This window comes from Cucurbita pepo, chromosome 7 (assembly GCF_057944985.1).
Source record: "Cucurbita pepo subsp. pepo isolate OVF chromosome 7, ASM5794498v1, whole genome shotgun sequence".
In the NCBI taxonomy this organism is placed as follows: domain Eukaryota; kingdom Viridiplantae; phylum Streptophyta; class Magnoliopsida; order Cucurbitales; family Cucurbitaceae; genus Cucurbita; species Cucurbita pepo.
The window spans coordinates 10725113-10738069 of NC_141804.1; the positions used below are offsets into that span (position 1 = coordinate 10725113).

The 12957-nt window shown below is 40.2% G+C and overlaps 3 protein-coding genes across 3 annotated transcripts; 2 read left to right on the forward strand and 1 right to left on the reverse strand.

Annotated features, from left to right (window-relative positions):
• The first annotated feature begins 230 nt into the window (after positions 1-230).
• On the forward strand, positions 231-3787 carry LOC111798914 (receptor-like protein kinase ANXUR2). Its single transcript, XM_023682263.2, has one exon. It carries the CDS (start codon positions 761-763, stop codon positions 3359-3361), a length of 2601 nt encoding a protein of 866 aa, XP_023538031.2. The 5' UTR covers positions 231-760; the 3' UTR covers positions 3362-3787.
• Positions 3788-5388: 1601 nt separating this feature from the next.
• LOC111798915 (histone H1) lies at positions 5389-6464 on the forward strand. The gene is made up of 2 exons (XM_023682264.2): positions 5389-5628; positions 5717-6464. Exons 1-2 carry the CDS (start codon positions 5455-5457, stop codon positions 6326-6328), a joined length of 786 nt encoding a protein of 261 aa, XP_023538032.2. The 5' UTR covers positions 5389-5454; the 3' UTR covers positions 6329-6464.
• A 1839-nt stretch (positions 6465-8303) lies between these two features.
• On the reverse strand, positions 8304-11692 carry LOC111798916 (uncharacterized). Its single transcript, XM_023682266.2, has 7 exons — positions 11509-11692; positions 9758-10373; positions 9448-9602; positions 9247-9340; positions 9089-9160; positions 8900-9010; positions 8304-8784 (listed from the first exon to the last, which is right to left on the reverse strand). The coding sequence occupies exons 2-7, from the start codon at positions 10367-10369 to the stop codon at positions 8485-8487; spliced, it is 1344 nt and encodes a 447-aa protein (XP_023538034.2). The 5' UTR covers positions 10370-10373; positions 11509-11692; the 3' UTR covers positions 8304-8484.
• Between the last annotated feature and the right edge of the window lie 1265 nt (positions 11693-12957).

Sequence of the window (12957 nt, forward strand, 5' to 3'; positions counted from 1 at the left end):
AAATAGTCGAGATTAAAAAATACTCTTGAAAGTAACATAAAATATTTGTAGATAAAAATATTGTTTTAACTTTATTTCATAAAAATAAAATATAATAATATTATTTTTAAAATTATTATTAAAAAGTTAAAAGAATATTTTTGAAAATTTAGTGATATTTTTTTATTAAATAATTTAAAGGTTATATATATAGTTTGGATTTTAAATTTCCCACTATTTTTTTGCGGACTGTGTTTTAGAGAGAGAGAAGAGAGAGAAGAGAGAGAAAGTGGAAAGGGAGAAGAAACCCTAGGGGCATGGCGACGAGGATGACGGAAGAAGATGAACCAGTAAGTTCGTTTACCATATTCCACACTTAGTTCTTTGTTTCTTTATCTGTTTCTATAATTAATCACAGAGCATGATTTGTCCCAATCTGAAATGCTCTGTGCGAAATCCAAAAATAGCATAAATCAGTTGACGATGTCTGTTAGAAATGAATGGTGGAAGAAGAAATCTTAAACAACCTTCAACTTTGAAGCCTCCTTCAAACCAAAAATCTCTCCTATACCATTAAAGCAGCTCCTCCATTGTGATTAGAGATGGTTTAGGCTATGGTTCCTAAAGACAAAACCTAAAGTAGCCAACCCATTGGCCATTATTTTCCTCTGGCGTGCAGGAAAAAAGGATTTCTTCCATTTTCACCTTCCTCCTCCTCCTCCTCCTCCTTTTCCTTCTCCGCTGATCTTTTTCCTGTACGCCAAACACACATAGTTCCCACATGAATGCCAATACCCATGTGATGTTTTCTCTTTTCTTCCTCTTCCTTGCCCTCTTCACCCCTGTTTATTCCTCTCCTCTTCTTGCTTCCGATCCGCCTTTGTTGTTGCGCTGTGGTTCAAATGAAGAATCTACCGATGATATTGGCCGAAAATGGACTCCCGATTCCAAATTCCTCCCCTCCAAGAATACCCTAATGGTGTCGGCGGGGTTTCAAGATCCGTCCATTACATCGCAAGTTCCATATATGGAGGCTAGGATCTTCACTTCTGCGACGGCGTATAAATTTCCGATCAAACCTGGTAATCGCTATTGGCTTCGACTTCATTTCTATCCTTCCACTTATGGCATTCATGATTCTGCGAATTCCTTTTTCACCATCGCTGCGAATGATTTGTCCCTTGCGAAGAATTTTAGTGTTCATCTCACCTGTCAGGCCTTAACTCAGGCCTACATTGTCCGCGAATTTACTCTCGCCGCTTCCGCATCTGAAACCCTAAATTTGACCTTCACCCCTGTTACTGGATTTGCTTTTGTGAATGGGATTGAATTGGTTCAAATGCCGGAGATCTTTGGGGAAGCAGTGATGATTGGTGGAGGGCGGCAAACTACGGACGTTACGAAGATGAGTATGCAGACGGTAGCGAGATTGAACGTCGGTGGGAGCTACATTTCTCCGGTGAACGACTCGGGTATGACAAGAACATGGTATGATGATTTTCCTTATCTTTATGGTGCTGCAGAGGGTGTGGCGGTAGAAGCTGCGAAGAGGTTGGTGATTAACTATAAAGATATGCCGAGTTATATAGCACCTGAGGAAGTTTACAGGTCGTTGAGATCAATGGGGACAGAAGCGAGTGTGAATGGGAATTACAATTTGACATGGCTGTTTCCTAATATTGATCCAGGATTCATGTATCTAATGAGATTGCATTTCTGTGATCTGACATTGAGTAGGGCAAATCAGGTGGTGTTTGATGTGTTCATCAACAACCAAACGGCGGACACGAGGGGGATCGATGTGATAGCTTGGTCGGGGGGGCGGGGGGTGCCAAAATACAGGGATTATGTAGTGTTTTCGCCAGAAGCAGCAACATTGCAGGAGATATGGCTGGCATTGCATCCGAAGTATTCGGAGTCGCCGGAGTTTGCGGATGCAATGTTGAATGGGCTAGAGATATTCAAGCTGGAATCTGGGAAGAACTTGGCAGGGATGAATCCTCAAACGTCGGCATTTAGGATGAAGCTTGAGGGGCAAGGAGACAGAAAGTTTGAAGCAAAGAGCAACAATGTTGAAGTGATTGGAGGGGCTGCAGGGGGGGCTGCAGCATTTGTTGTGGTGGCACTTTGCTTTGCAGTGTACCAAAGGAAGAACAGAATGCCAGGGAGTGATTCACATACAGCTAGCTGGTTACCGATCTATGGGAATTCGCATTCGAGTGGGAGCAAATCAACCGTGTCTGGGAAGAGTATGGCGAGTAATTTGGCACAAGGTTTGGCGCGGCATTTTTCGCTTGCAGAGATTTTAAATGCTACGAAAAACTTTAGTGAGTCTAACGTGATTGGGGTTGGAGGATTCGGGAAGGTGTATAAGGGAGTGATCGATGGAGGAACGAAAGTTGCTATTAAAAGGTCGAACCCGCAGTCGGAACAAGGAGTTCACGAATTCCTTACAGAAATAGATTTGCTTTCGAAGCTGAGGCACAAACATTTGGTCTCCTTGATTGGTTTTTGTGATGAAGAGAATGAGATGTGTTTGATTTATGATTACATGGGTTTGGGAACCCTGAGGGAGCATCTGTATAAGACCAATAATAATAAAACTCGTCTCTCATGGAAGAAAAGGCTGGAGATTTGCATTGGAGCAGCTAGAGGACTTCACTACCTTCACACGGGAGCACAGTACACCATCATTCATAGAGATGTCAAAACTACCAACATTCTCTTGGATGAAAACTGGGTTGCAAAGGTTTCCGATTTTGGCCTCTCGAAAACGGGTCCGAACATGGCTAACGGTGGTCATGTCAGCACCGTCGTTAAGGGTAGCTTTGGCTACTTAGATCCAGAGTACTTCAGAAGGCAACAACTCACTGAAAAATCTGATGTCTATTCTTTTGGAGTTGTTCTGTTTGAAGTGTTGTGTGCAAGGCCTGCTTTAAACCCAAGCCTCCCCAAGGAACAGGTTAGTCTTGCGGATTGGGCGTTGCACTGCAAACGCAAAGGAGTTCTTGACGATCTCATTGATCCCTACCTCAAAGGCAAAATCACCCCTGATAGCTTGAAGAAGTTTGCTGATGCAGCTGAGAAATGTCTCGACGACCATGGAGCCGAGCGTCCTTCTATGGGTGATGTCTTGTGGAACCTTGAATTTGCTCTCCAACTACAAGAAAGTGCCGATGGTGGTGGCTCGAGTCACAGATCGAGAATAAACAGCAGCAGCAACAACAACAACAATACCGACTTAGATAACCACAGAAACCAAGACATGACTGCTCATTACAACAACCTCAGCCTTGGAAGTGAACAAGATTTACTTCAACAAACTGATGAACAAGAGAGTACTGAAATCTTCTCCCAACTTGTCCATCCCTCAGGTCGGTAACACGCCCCAACACCACGCCTCTTCGACCTTCTTCTTCTTCTTCTTCTTCTCTTCTTCTTCTTCTTCTTGCACCACCACCACCACCACCACCGCCCCCTTGAACCAACCAACCAACCAGCTGCCTAACCAGTCAACAAAAAACAAACAAACAAACAATCAATCAATCAATCAATCCAAAACCTTGGGAGTTTTTTAAAAAAAGCATCATGTTGAACCAGCTGCCTCTGCTATTTTTGGCAAACTTCAGGGAGTGTGTTGTATTTATGTTGGTATTAGCTATTGGGTCTTTCTGTTTGTTTTGATTGGACAGTATATGCATTGCAATTTGTACTTTTAAACTCTACATACAACAACAGCTTGATGATCGGAGTCAAGTTCAACCTGCTGCCTCTATTCCTTATGATAATCTTCTTTCTATTTACAGTATACTCATTAGCTCTTTTGCAAAGTACAATTTTATGCGCTATGCATACACTTTCTTTAGGAATTCTCTTCGAATGATTATGTTCTTAGTTTTCTTTTCATCTCTCTCTCTCTCTCTCTTAAATCCCCTTTTGTTTCTTCACCTTCTTTCCCCCCACATACTTCAATTCTTCTAATGCTGTTCATCTTAAAGTAAGTTTCCATCCCACTAGTTTTATCTTCTAATGGATGGATGTTCAAATGCATTTTGTATTTGCCCTTTCTCTTATATCATCAGGCTTACTTTTCCCCCCCCTACAGCTACCGGGGTCTTTGAACTTTCAAACGTCTTTCAAACGTTTTGTCTTGATTTGTAAGATTTAGATCATATTTGTATTGATGAGCATTTGAAGCAAGTTGTATATACGTGTAACAACTGATGTTGTCTTTTTTGGATTTTTTTTGAGCTTTTCCTCAAGGTTTTAAAACTCGTGTATTAGGGGTGTAATAGCTTAAGCCCATCGCTAAGCAGATGTTGTCCTCTTTCGGCTTTCCCTTCCGAGCTTTCTCTCTAGGTTCTAAAACTTGTTTGTTAGGGAGAAGTTTCCATACTCTTGTAAATAATGCGTTTCGTTATCTCTCCAACTGATATGGGATCTCACTTTTTTGTTTTTTCTTTTATAAGATAGTTATAAGAAGGATATTTCACTTTAGATTTTCAATTTTAACAATCAAGTAATATTATCTCTTTACTTCTCGTGGAAGAATCAAATTCTCTTGAATACCACGACAACCCAATCTCGAGACGTGGGAATTGTTATAAAGCATTGAATCAAGTAATGATAAGGATAACGAGGTTGAACGAAGTCTTAGTTTGTATGATATGAATGGAAGAAGGTGTTACTCAACACTTATCAACTTATCCCGAAGACAATATTATAACGTGTCATCCAAAAAGTAAATAATTCAATCTTAATCCTATTACACAGTGCATGTTTGAAACATATTTCAAAGGGCGGAATAAAAGAGCCAACTATTTCTATTTGAAATTACATTTTTTACGTTTAGTAGTGACCCATTTGCTATTAATCCGTGTAACTTTCGTGAAATTATGGCTTAAGATTTTACATCAAAACTTCGATAAAAATTCCCAACTCTTACACCGCTCGAACTATCAAGAAGATACATACTGTAGTGAAACAAAAAAGTTCGATATTAAATCAATCGGAAACACAATTACGTTGAAAAAAACCCTAATTTCAACCAACGTTCACTCGAGACCTTATTACTCTTGATATCGAACATCAAACAACTTGAAATTACATTCATTCGAAAGCTTAGAATCTAAGCTACAAACCCCTCCCAATATCACAACAATTCATTAAGTATTTAACAAGTTATGATCTTAAGAAGTCAAGTGAAAAGCACATCTAAAACTCCCATCCCCCATTTTCAACTTGCTCCATCCATATCCTTTCTTAACCCCTACCGTTGATAAACCCTAGATCTAACGGTCCAAATTCAAACTTCTACAAGGACCATGATCCGCGTCAAAGCCTCTCGACCAATCAGAATTCAGCAGTGTGACTCCATTGCATTATATAAATCTTCCCTCAACGATATTCAACCTCATTGAATTTTCTCTCTCTCCTGCAAACGTTTCGAGTTCGAGATTCTAATCGATTCCGATCATGGCTTCTGCCGCCGATCCCGTTGTATCCTCCGTCGCGCCTGCTGCCGCTGTGGCGGTGGAGAACAATTCGAAGTCGAAGAAACCTGCAGCCTCTAAAGATTCGTCGAAGGCTAAGAAATCATCTGGTGCGAAGAAGACCAAATCTTCGCCGACTCATCCTCCTTTCTTTCAGGTATTTGCAATTTGTCTATATTCTGATCAGTAATGCTCGTTTGCTTTTGAATAATTTGTTCTGATCGGATTCTGAAATTGTTCTGTAGATGATTAGCGAAGCGATCGTATCGCTGAAGGAGAGGACAGGCTCGAGTCAGTACGCCATTACTAAGTTCAGCGAAGAGAAGCACAAGGTATTGCCATCGAATTTCAGGAAGCTCTTGCTTGTTCATTTGAAGAAGCTTGTCGCCGCTGATAAACTCGTTAAGGTCAAGAACTCGTACAAGCTTCCATCGGCGCGCTCTGTCCAGTCGAAATCTTCATCCGCGCCTGTCGTCGCTAAGAAAACAACGATCTCAAAGCTCAAGGCAGCCGCGAGTGTGAAGAAGGCGGCCGCTGTTGCTAAACCGAAGGCGAAAACTGCTGTGAAACCTAAGCCAAATGGCGTGGTGAAGCCGAAGACGATCGCAAAATCCAAGGTCGTCCAGAAGCCAAAGGCCGCCGCTGTGGCCAAGCCTACGGCGGCGGAGAAGGTGAAGAATGTTGCTCCGAAGCCGAAACCTAAATCAAAGCCTTCTAAAGTTGCCAAAACGTTGTCGCGAACATCGCCAGGAAAGAGAGTCGCACCAGCGACGAAGCCGAAGAAGGTAGCGGTGAAGAAGTCAAAGACAGTAAAGTCGCCGACGAGGAAATTGCTGGCCAGAAAAGTGAAGAAATGAATCGTTTAGGGTTTTGATCGATTTCTAGGGTTTGTTACTACTTACTACTCTCAGTTCGTCGCAATGTAAATTAGGGCGACGAGGTTGCAATCACACTAATTTTATTTCAATTCAACGGTTTATCACATTAATCCTCCTTCTCTGTGTTCTTCAGAGAGTGATTTCCTCTTGATAAATTCATAGGGCTATCACAGATCCGAGTTTGAAGCTTCGAGTGCACAGCTTCAATGGCGGATTTCTCCATTGCTTTGTTTCTTTCGCATAACCACCAATTCGTGCCTTATCCGTGGGACGTCGTTTCGAAATCTGTATTTCGCACGTGCGTAAGCCACGCTGGCAAGAGCTACGGACTTGTGGGGTTTTTTTTTTTTTTTTTTTTTTTTTTTTTTTAATTAAAAAAAATTAATGGACTTGGAAGGAATTTGAATTTAATTTTTTTTTTTTGGCAAAAAATAAAACGGAATATTTGTTGAAATCACGTTTCTTTGTTTCTAAATGGTTGACTTTTGACTTAGAATTAGTAATAATTTTTTTAATTGAAAGAGTTATTCATTTACATTTGAATAGATATATCCATTTAATTTCAACAATAAATTTATATATTTATATTTTGATATGCAAAATTGTCGAAAAATAATTATAAAATTAAATATCTAATTATATTGTTAGCAAAACAATATCTTTTAAAATAATAATATATTCGAGTTGGCAACTTCTCCAGTTCAAGGTTATATACTGTGGGTCGTTGTTGTTATTCTCTCTTGCTTATATAACGTCTCTTTTAAATTTTCTCTTTGCTTTTGTTTTCTAAAATCTTATCTTAAACTGAAGCCAGAAGCTCGAGCATACGTCGCTTGGCCATAGGTGACACGGAAATAAGAATGAATTAGCTTAGCTCACTTGTCATCGGAAAGTGAGTGCCGTACAATCGTAAGTCCGCTACCATCAAGAGTGTGATTGTGACAATTCAATTTAAATTAATTTTTGTTTGGTTTCTAAGAATTTTCACTCAAATAATAATTTGGTTTAATCTAAATTAGCAAATTCATTCGTTACTCAACTTATATATGTTTGATAATTCAAATAATGACGGACCATTATACTTAATTGAATCACGAACCGACTTTTTTAAGCTATAAATACCTAAATTGTGGTTTTTCTCAAGGCTGTTGATTGTTAAGGATGTTACGTGGGTACCGTAACAAGACCCTGACTATGATCTTATAAAGGTATGAGCCAAGTGTCACAATCTCACTAAGAAAACGATAGGTTGTGACCCATACAAGTAGATAAACAAGATGACAACCTTCAAGTGGCCTCCATCCAACTACATGAGGGTGAGGTTTATGTTGTTCAGAATGGACCTCTTTGAGGGTCCGTATGATGAATTTGGAGGTAGGTTTGTGGCATACGTATTTGGAGATCCCACATCGATTGGAAACGAAAACAAAACATTGTATGGAAACCCCTTCGTAGCAGACACGTTTTAAAACTTGAGAGAAATTTTAGAAGGATAAGTCCAAAGGACAATAATATTTGCTAACGATGTGCCAGTGAGGATGCGAAGCCCCGAAGGGGGTGGACACCAGACAGTGTCTCAGCGAGGAGGCTAAACCTCGAAGGGGGTGGGGATTGGGAGGTCCCGAATCAATTAGGTCCCAAAAGGAGTAGATTGTGAGATCCAACATCAGTTGAAGAGTAGAACGAAACATTCTTTATAAGGGTGCTTTCTAGCAAACGCGTTTTAATACCTTGAGAGGAATCTCAGCTGACAGTGAATTTAGACGGTTACACTTATTCTATTTATTAAGAACTATAAGGCACGACGTGAATGAATACTTCAGCCTGTCAGGTAAGTATTGAACCTGTTCGTAAAAGTTTCGACACCTACTTAAAGACCTTTTAACCCGATAAAACTCGACACGTTTCAAACGCTACATCTCATCACACTCAGAATCAGAATCAGAATCGCTCATTATAAGTAAGATCCAATCATTATAGCTTTGAGGAAAACAAAGAATATATATACATTTCATGGTGGCACAACTCACTCAGTCAGGTAAAACAACAAAGAAAACAAGCTATTTCCCTTTACGTAACAAACAAACATCAACCCTTAATTTTTTTTCAGCTCACATTAGATAAAAAGAAGAGGTTCATGAGTGAATCGGGATACATACATTACTTTTGAGCGGATCGGACGTTGCAAGAGTCGTTTTTCTCGTCTCTTTATCATGCTGCTTCACGTAGTTTCGATTGTTGTAGCAATGCCCATTGGCTTGTGCTTTATTTCTGCACGGTATGCCGTTAGCTGATTCGTATTTGTGACTACCGTAGCTAAGGCGCTGCGCTCGTGCGCATCCTCTTCCCTTCTCCTCTAGGCCTATGTTCATCGTCGCATCACCGCAGCTTTTCCTTCGAGTTAGATTTGGAGACTTTGGTCGAGTTAATGGCAACTGACATAAAATCCTAGTTAAAATCTTACCATCATCACGAAACAAAGAAACATACTCATTTTACCGACATTGCAACATATCGTGATCATATCGGTATAGAGTTTCGACGACCGACCTTTTTGAGTTCAACCTTAGGTGGTGGTCCTTCATAATAGAAACTAGGCACTGGTTTAGCTTTGATCACTAACCCCTTCCTAAGCTCTTTGAGTGCTGCTTGTTGCTCTTCCTAAAATCAAAGACGAAACTAAGACGATCGTTCGGTGATTACACGACACGACACGACAAGATGGGTATCAGGGAATACCTTAATTCGTGCTTCGTATTCGATTCTCTCGGCCTCCAAAGCTTTGTGTTTCTCCTCCAACTTGTTATAGTACTGAACAGAGAAAAAACATTTGATATATAAACAGAAAATCCCAGATAGAACAGCAAGAACATGTCTGCATCATACGACCGACGTACCTCCTTCCTTTTATCAGCACGTTTGGCTGATCGAAATGTGGGAGCTGTTCCGATAGTAACTTTAGATTTGAGTTGTCGAATTGATGTGAAGGTACTGTCGATCGGCTAAGGATAACAAAATCTGATCATATGAATGAATTATAGTTTATGAAACCGAACAAAAACACGATTCTGTGAGATCGTTGTCGAAAAAAAGGATACGAGGCGGCGGTAGACCAATGTTCTTCTTCTCCATGATGTTTCTTAAGATAAATATGTGAAGATTTCGATGATGATTGAGGCGAGTTTGGCTGTTCTTCGTGATTTTTCTTAAGATCGTTCTGTGAAGATTTCCATGATGGTCGAGGCGAGTTTGGCTGAAGACAGTAAAACACGCAGAAATCAGAACATAATACTTGATTGGACTCGAAAATCAAAGTCGGGAAGCTGTTTTCGAGTCGATAATCTTCTATCCAAGGAGTATTATAGGAAAAAATGCAGCTCCATTGATCCTCCTAAAAGTTGTACTTACTAATGAATTATCTTTTGGGCCGGGAGATTTCGAGTTTGATGTGATGACATTCGACGAAACATCGACAACGGTTGTTGGAGTTGGAGCACGTTCGGTCTCAATGGTTTGTGCGTACATTGCTCCTTTTCTCGGCACCTGAACAGTTGGTTGTTGAATCTTGTGGTTCACCCGCACGATTTTCGGAGTAACGGCTATAGTCCCGGGTGAGATAGACTTATTGAAGTCACTGATTTTCTGTGCAACAGTTCTCTCCTCCTTCTTCTTCTCCTCAGGAACAAGCACGGGCACGGGCACAAGTTCAGGCTCAGGCTCAGGTTCAGGTTCAGGTTCAGGTTTAGGTTCAAGCTCGGGTGCGGGAGCAAGCAAAGGGAAAGGTATAGGCACACTAGCATCAATGATTGTGGTTTTGATGGCTAGAACACCGTCCTGCGTGTCTTGACGATTTTCATCTAACGAATTCTCTTCACTCGATTCATTATCCTCGAATTCCTCCAAATCAATACTTTCTTCTGAAGTTTTGGAGGAACCATGAACTTTGTCATGAGAAACACCATTTAAAACCATTTCAAGATCATTTGGATTCTCCACAACACAAGCAATTTCCCTACCCATGACCCTACAAAAAGAAATGGTATCAGTCTACAGTATCGGTCCAAGCCCACCGCTAGCAGATATTGTCCTCTTTGGGCTTTCCCTTAAGGTTTTTAAAACGCGTCGGTTAGGAAGAGATTTCCACACCCTTGTAAGGGTATTTCGTTCTCTTCCCCAACCGACGTGGGATTTCACAATCCACCCCTTTCAGGGTCCAGCGCTCTCGTTGGCACTCGTTCCCTTCTCCATCGATGTGGGACCTCCCCAATCCACCCCTTTTGGGACCCAGCATCCTTGCTAGCACACCGGCTCATGTCCACCCTCTTCAAGGCTCAACCTCGGCACAGCTGTGATACCATTTGTAACCGTACAAGCTCACCATTTGGAGATATTGTCATTTTTTAGCTTTCCCTCAAGATTTTTAGAACGCGCCTACTAGGGAGAGGTTTCCACACCCTTATAAAAGGTATTTCATTCTCCTCCCCAACCGATGTGGGATTTCACAATCCACCCCTTTCGGGGTCCAGCGTCTTCGCTGGCACTCGTTCCCTTCTCCAATCGACGTGGGACCTCCCCAATCCACCCCCCTTCGATACCCAGCGTCCTTGCTGTACACCGCCTCATATCCACCCCCTTCAGGCTCAGCCTCCGCTAGCACATCACCCTATGCCAACCGCTATATTGTCCTCTTTGGGCTTTCCCTCGAGGTTTTTAAAACGTATCAGCTATATTAGAAAGATCCAACTCAGAAAATCCATTGTTTGCCCCCAAAACACCATGAAAAACAAGATCATAAAGGAAAGAACAACATCAAAATGGAATCAATCCTCAAGAACACTTCAAATATATTTGAATTGACCCATAAAATCAAAAGGGTTAATCCAGATTCCCAACTCCACAAACAAGAACATCCACAAACAAACATGAAAAAACAAGAAAACCCCATTTCCACAAAGCTTCAAAACACCACAAGACATCAAAGAAGAACCAAAAAACAGGAGAAAAAACTGAAAACACAGCATTAAGAACAGCAGAAGAGCCATATTCAACACATTACAGCAAAGAATATGAAAAGAAAAACAGAGGAATGAAAGGAACAAAGAAGAAAAGGCATGAAAAAACAGAGGAGAAGAAGAAGAAGAAGAAGAAGAAGAAGGTACCCTGAGAAACCAGCTCCTCTTGCCGATCCGACAAGATCGCCCTGGCTCCCCGCCCCTCTAACCTCGCCTCCCCGCTCTCTAAAACCAAACGAAAACAAAAGAAAATAAAATAAAACAAAGTGGGAAAACAAAAAATTGAAAATTGGGTTTTTCTTTCTTTCCTTTCTACAAATCAAAGCTAGCGGTTTTCCTTTTTGTTAGCGTAATGATCGGAAAATAAAAAACAAAACCCCAATAAAGAAAATTTTAAAAAATATATATTTTTTTTATTGTGGGGCCCACGTCAAAGAGATCGAGACTGCCACGTCATCGTCATCGTGGTCCTCGTCCTCGTCCTCGTCCTCAACTCATATTTTTTTTTTTGTAGTATGTTTTGTCTTCACTCACATGTTTTTATAAAAGTTTTTAGTGGGTCGGTAAAAAAAAAACTTTTTGAAATATTTAATTTTTTTTTATTGTGGGGCCCACGTCAAAGAGATCGAGACTAGTGTCACAGTCATGCTCGTCCAAAGCGTATTGCCCATGACAAGCCCAACCCTTTATGTCTTTTCATATTCTAGTGTTTGTGACAATTGTCACACTGACATTAAAAGTGCGATTGTGACAACTGGCACGTCATCGTCATTGTCGTCTTCGTCTTCCTCAACTCACGTTTTAAATGTAATTTTTTTTAATTTGCGATTTAAATATTTGATGGTGTCAATATTCTTGTTCATCTCATGCGACATGACCACGTTATTTATTTATCTTGAATTACCTCTAGTGAAGCTCATCTTCATATACCAACGTGAATTTTTTTTAATATGTTTTGTCTTCACTCACGTGTTTTTATAAAAAAAAAAAAATTAGTGAGTCACCAAACATAGATTATATATAAAAATAAATAAATAAATAAATAAACTTTTTTGAAATATATATATATATTTTTTATTGTGGGGCCCACCTCAAAGAGATCGAGGCTGCCATGTCATCGTCATCGTCCTCCGCTCACGTTTTAAATATAATTTTCTTTAATTTTCGATTTAAATATTTGATGGTGACGATATTCTTGTCCATCTCATGCGACATGACCACGTTATTTATTTATCTTGAGTTACTTCTAGTAAAGCTCATCTTCATATACCAACGTGAATTTTTGTAGTATGTTTTGTCTTCACTCACATGTTTCTAGAAAAGTTTTTAGTGGGTCACCGAACGTAGAATTACTCAAAGTCAAACCTGCTTAATTTCTGATTGAGCCACTGAAAATGAAGATATATACTGATAGAAGTCATTACCAGAAAAAGTAAGATTCAGATTATCTTGTTGATCATATATCTGAACAAGTAAGATGAATCATGTCTAGCTTGAATGATACTAAGCATACAACTTAAACTACATGCAATTACAGAGAAACTTAGCTGTTGGGTAAAGGAGAGCATATGTAACGACCTAGATCCACCGCTACCA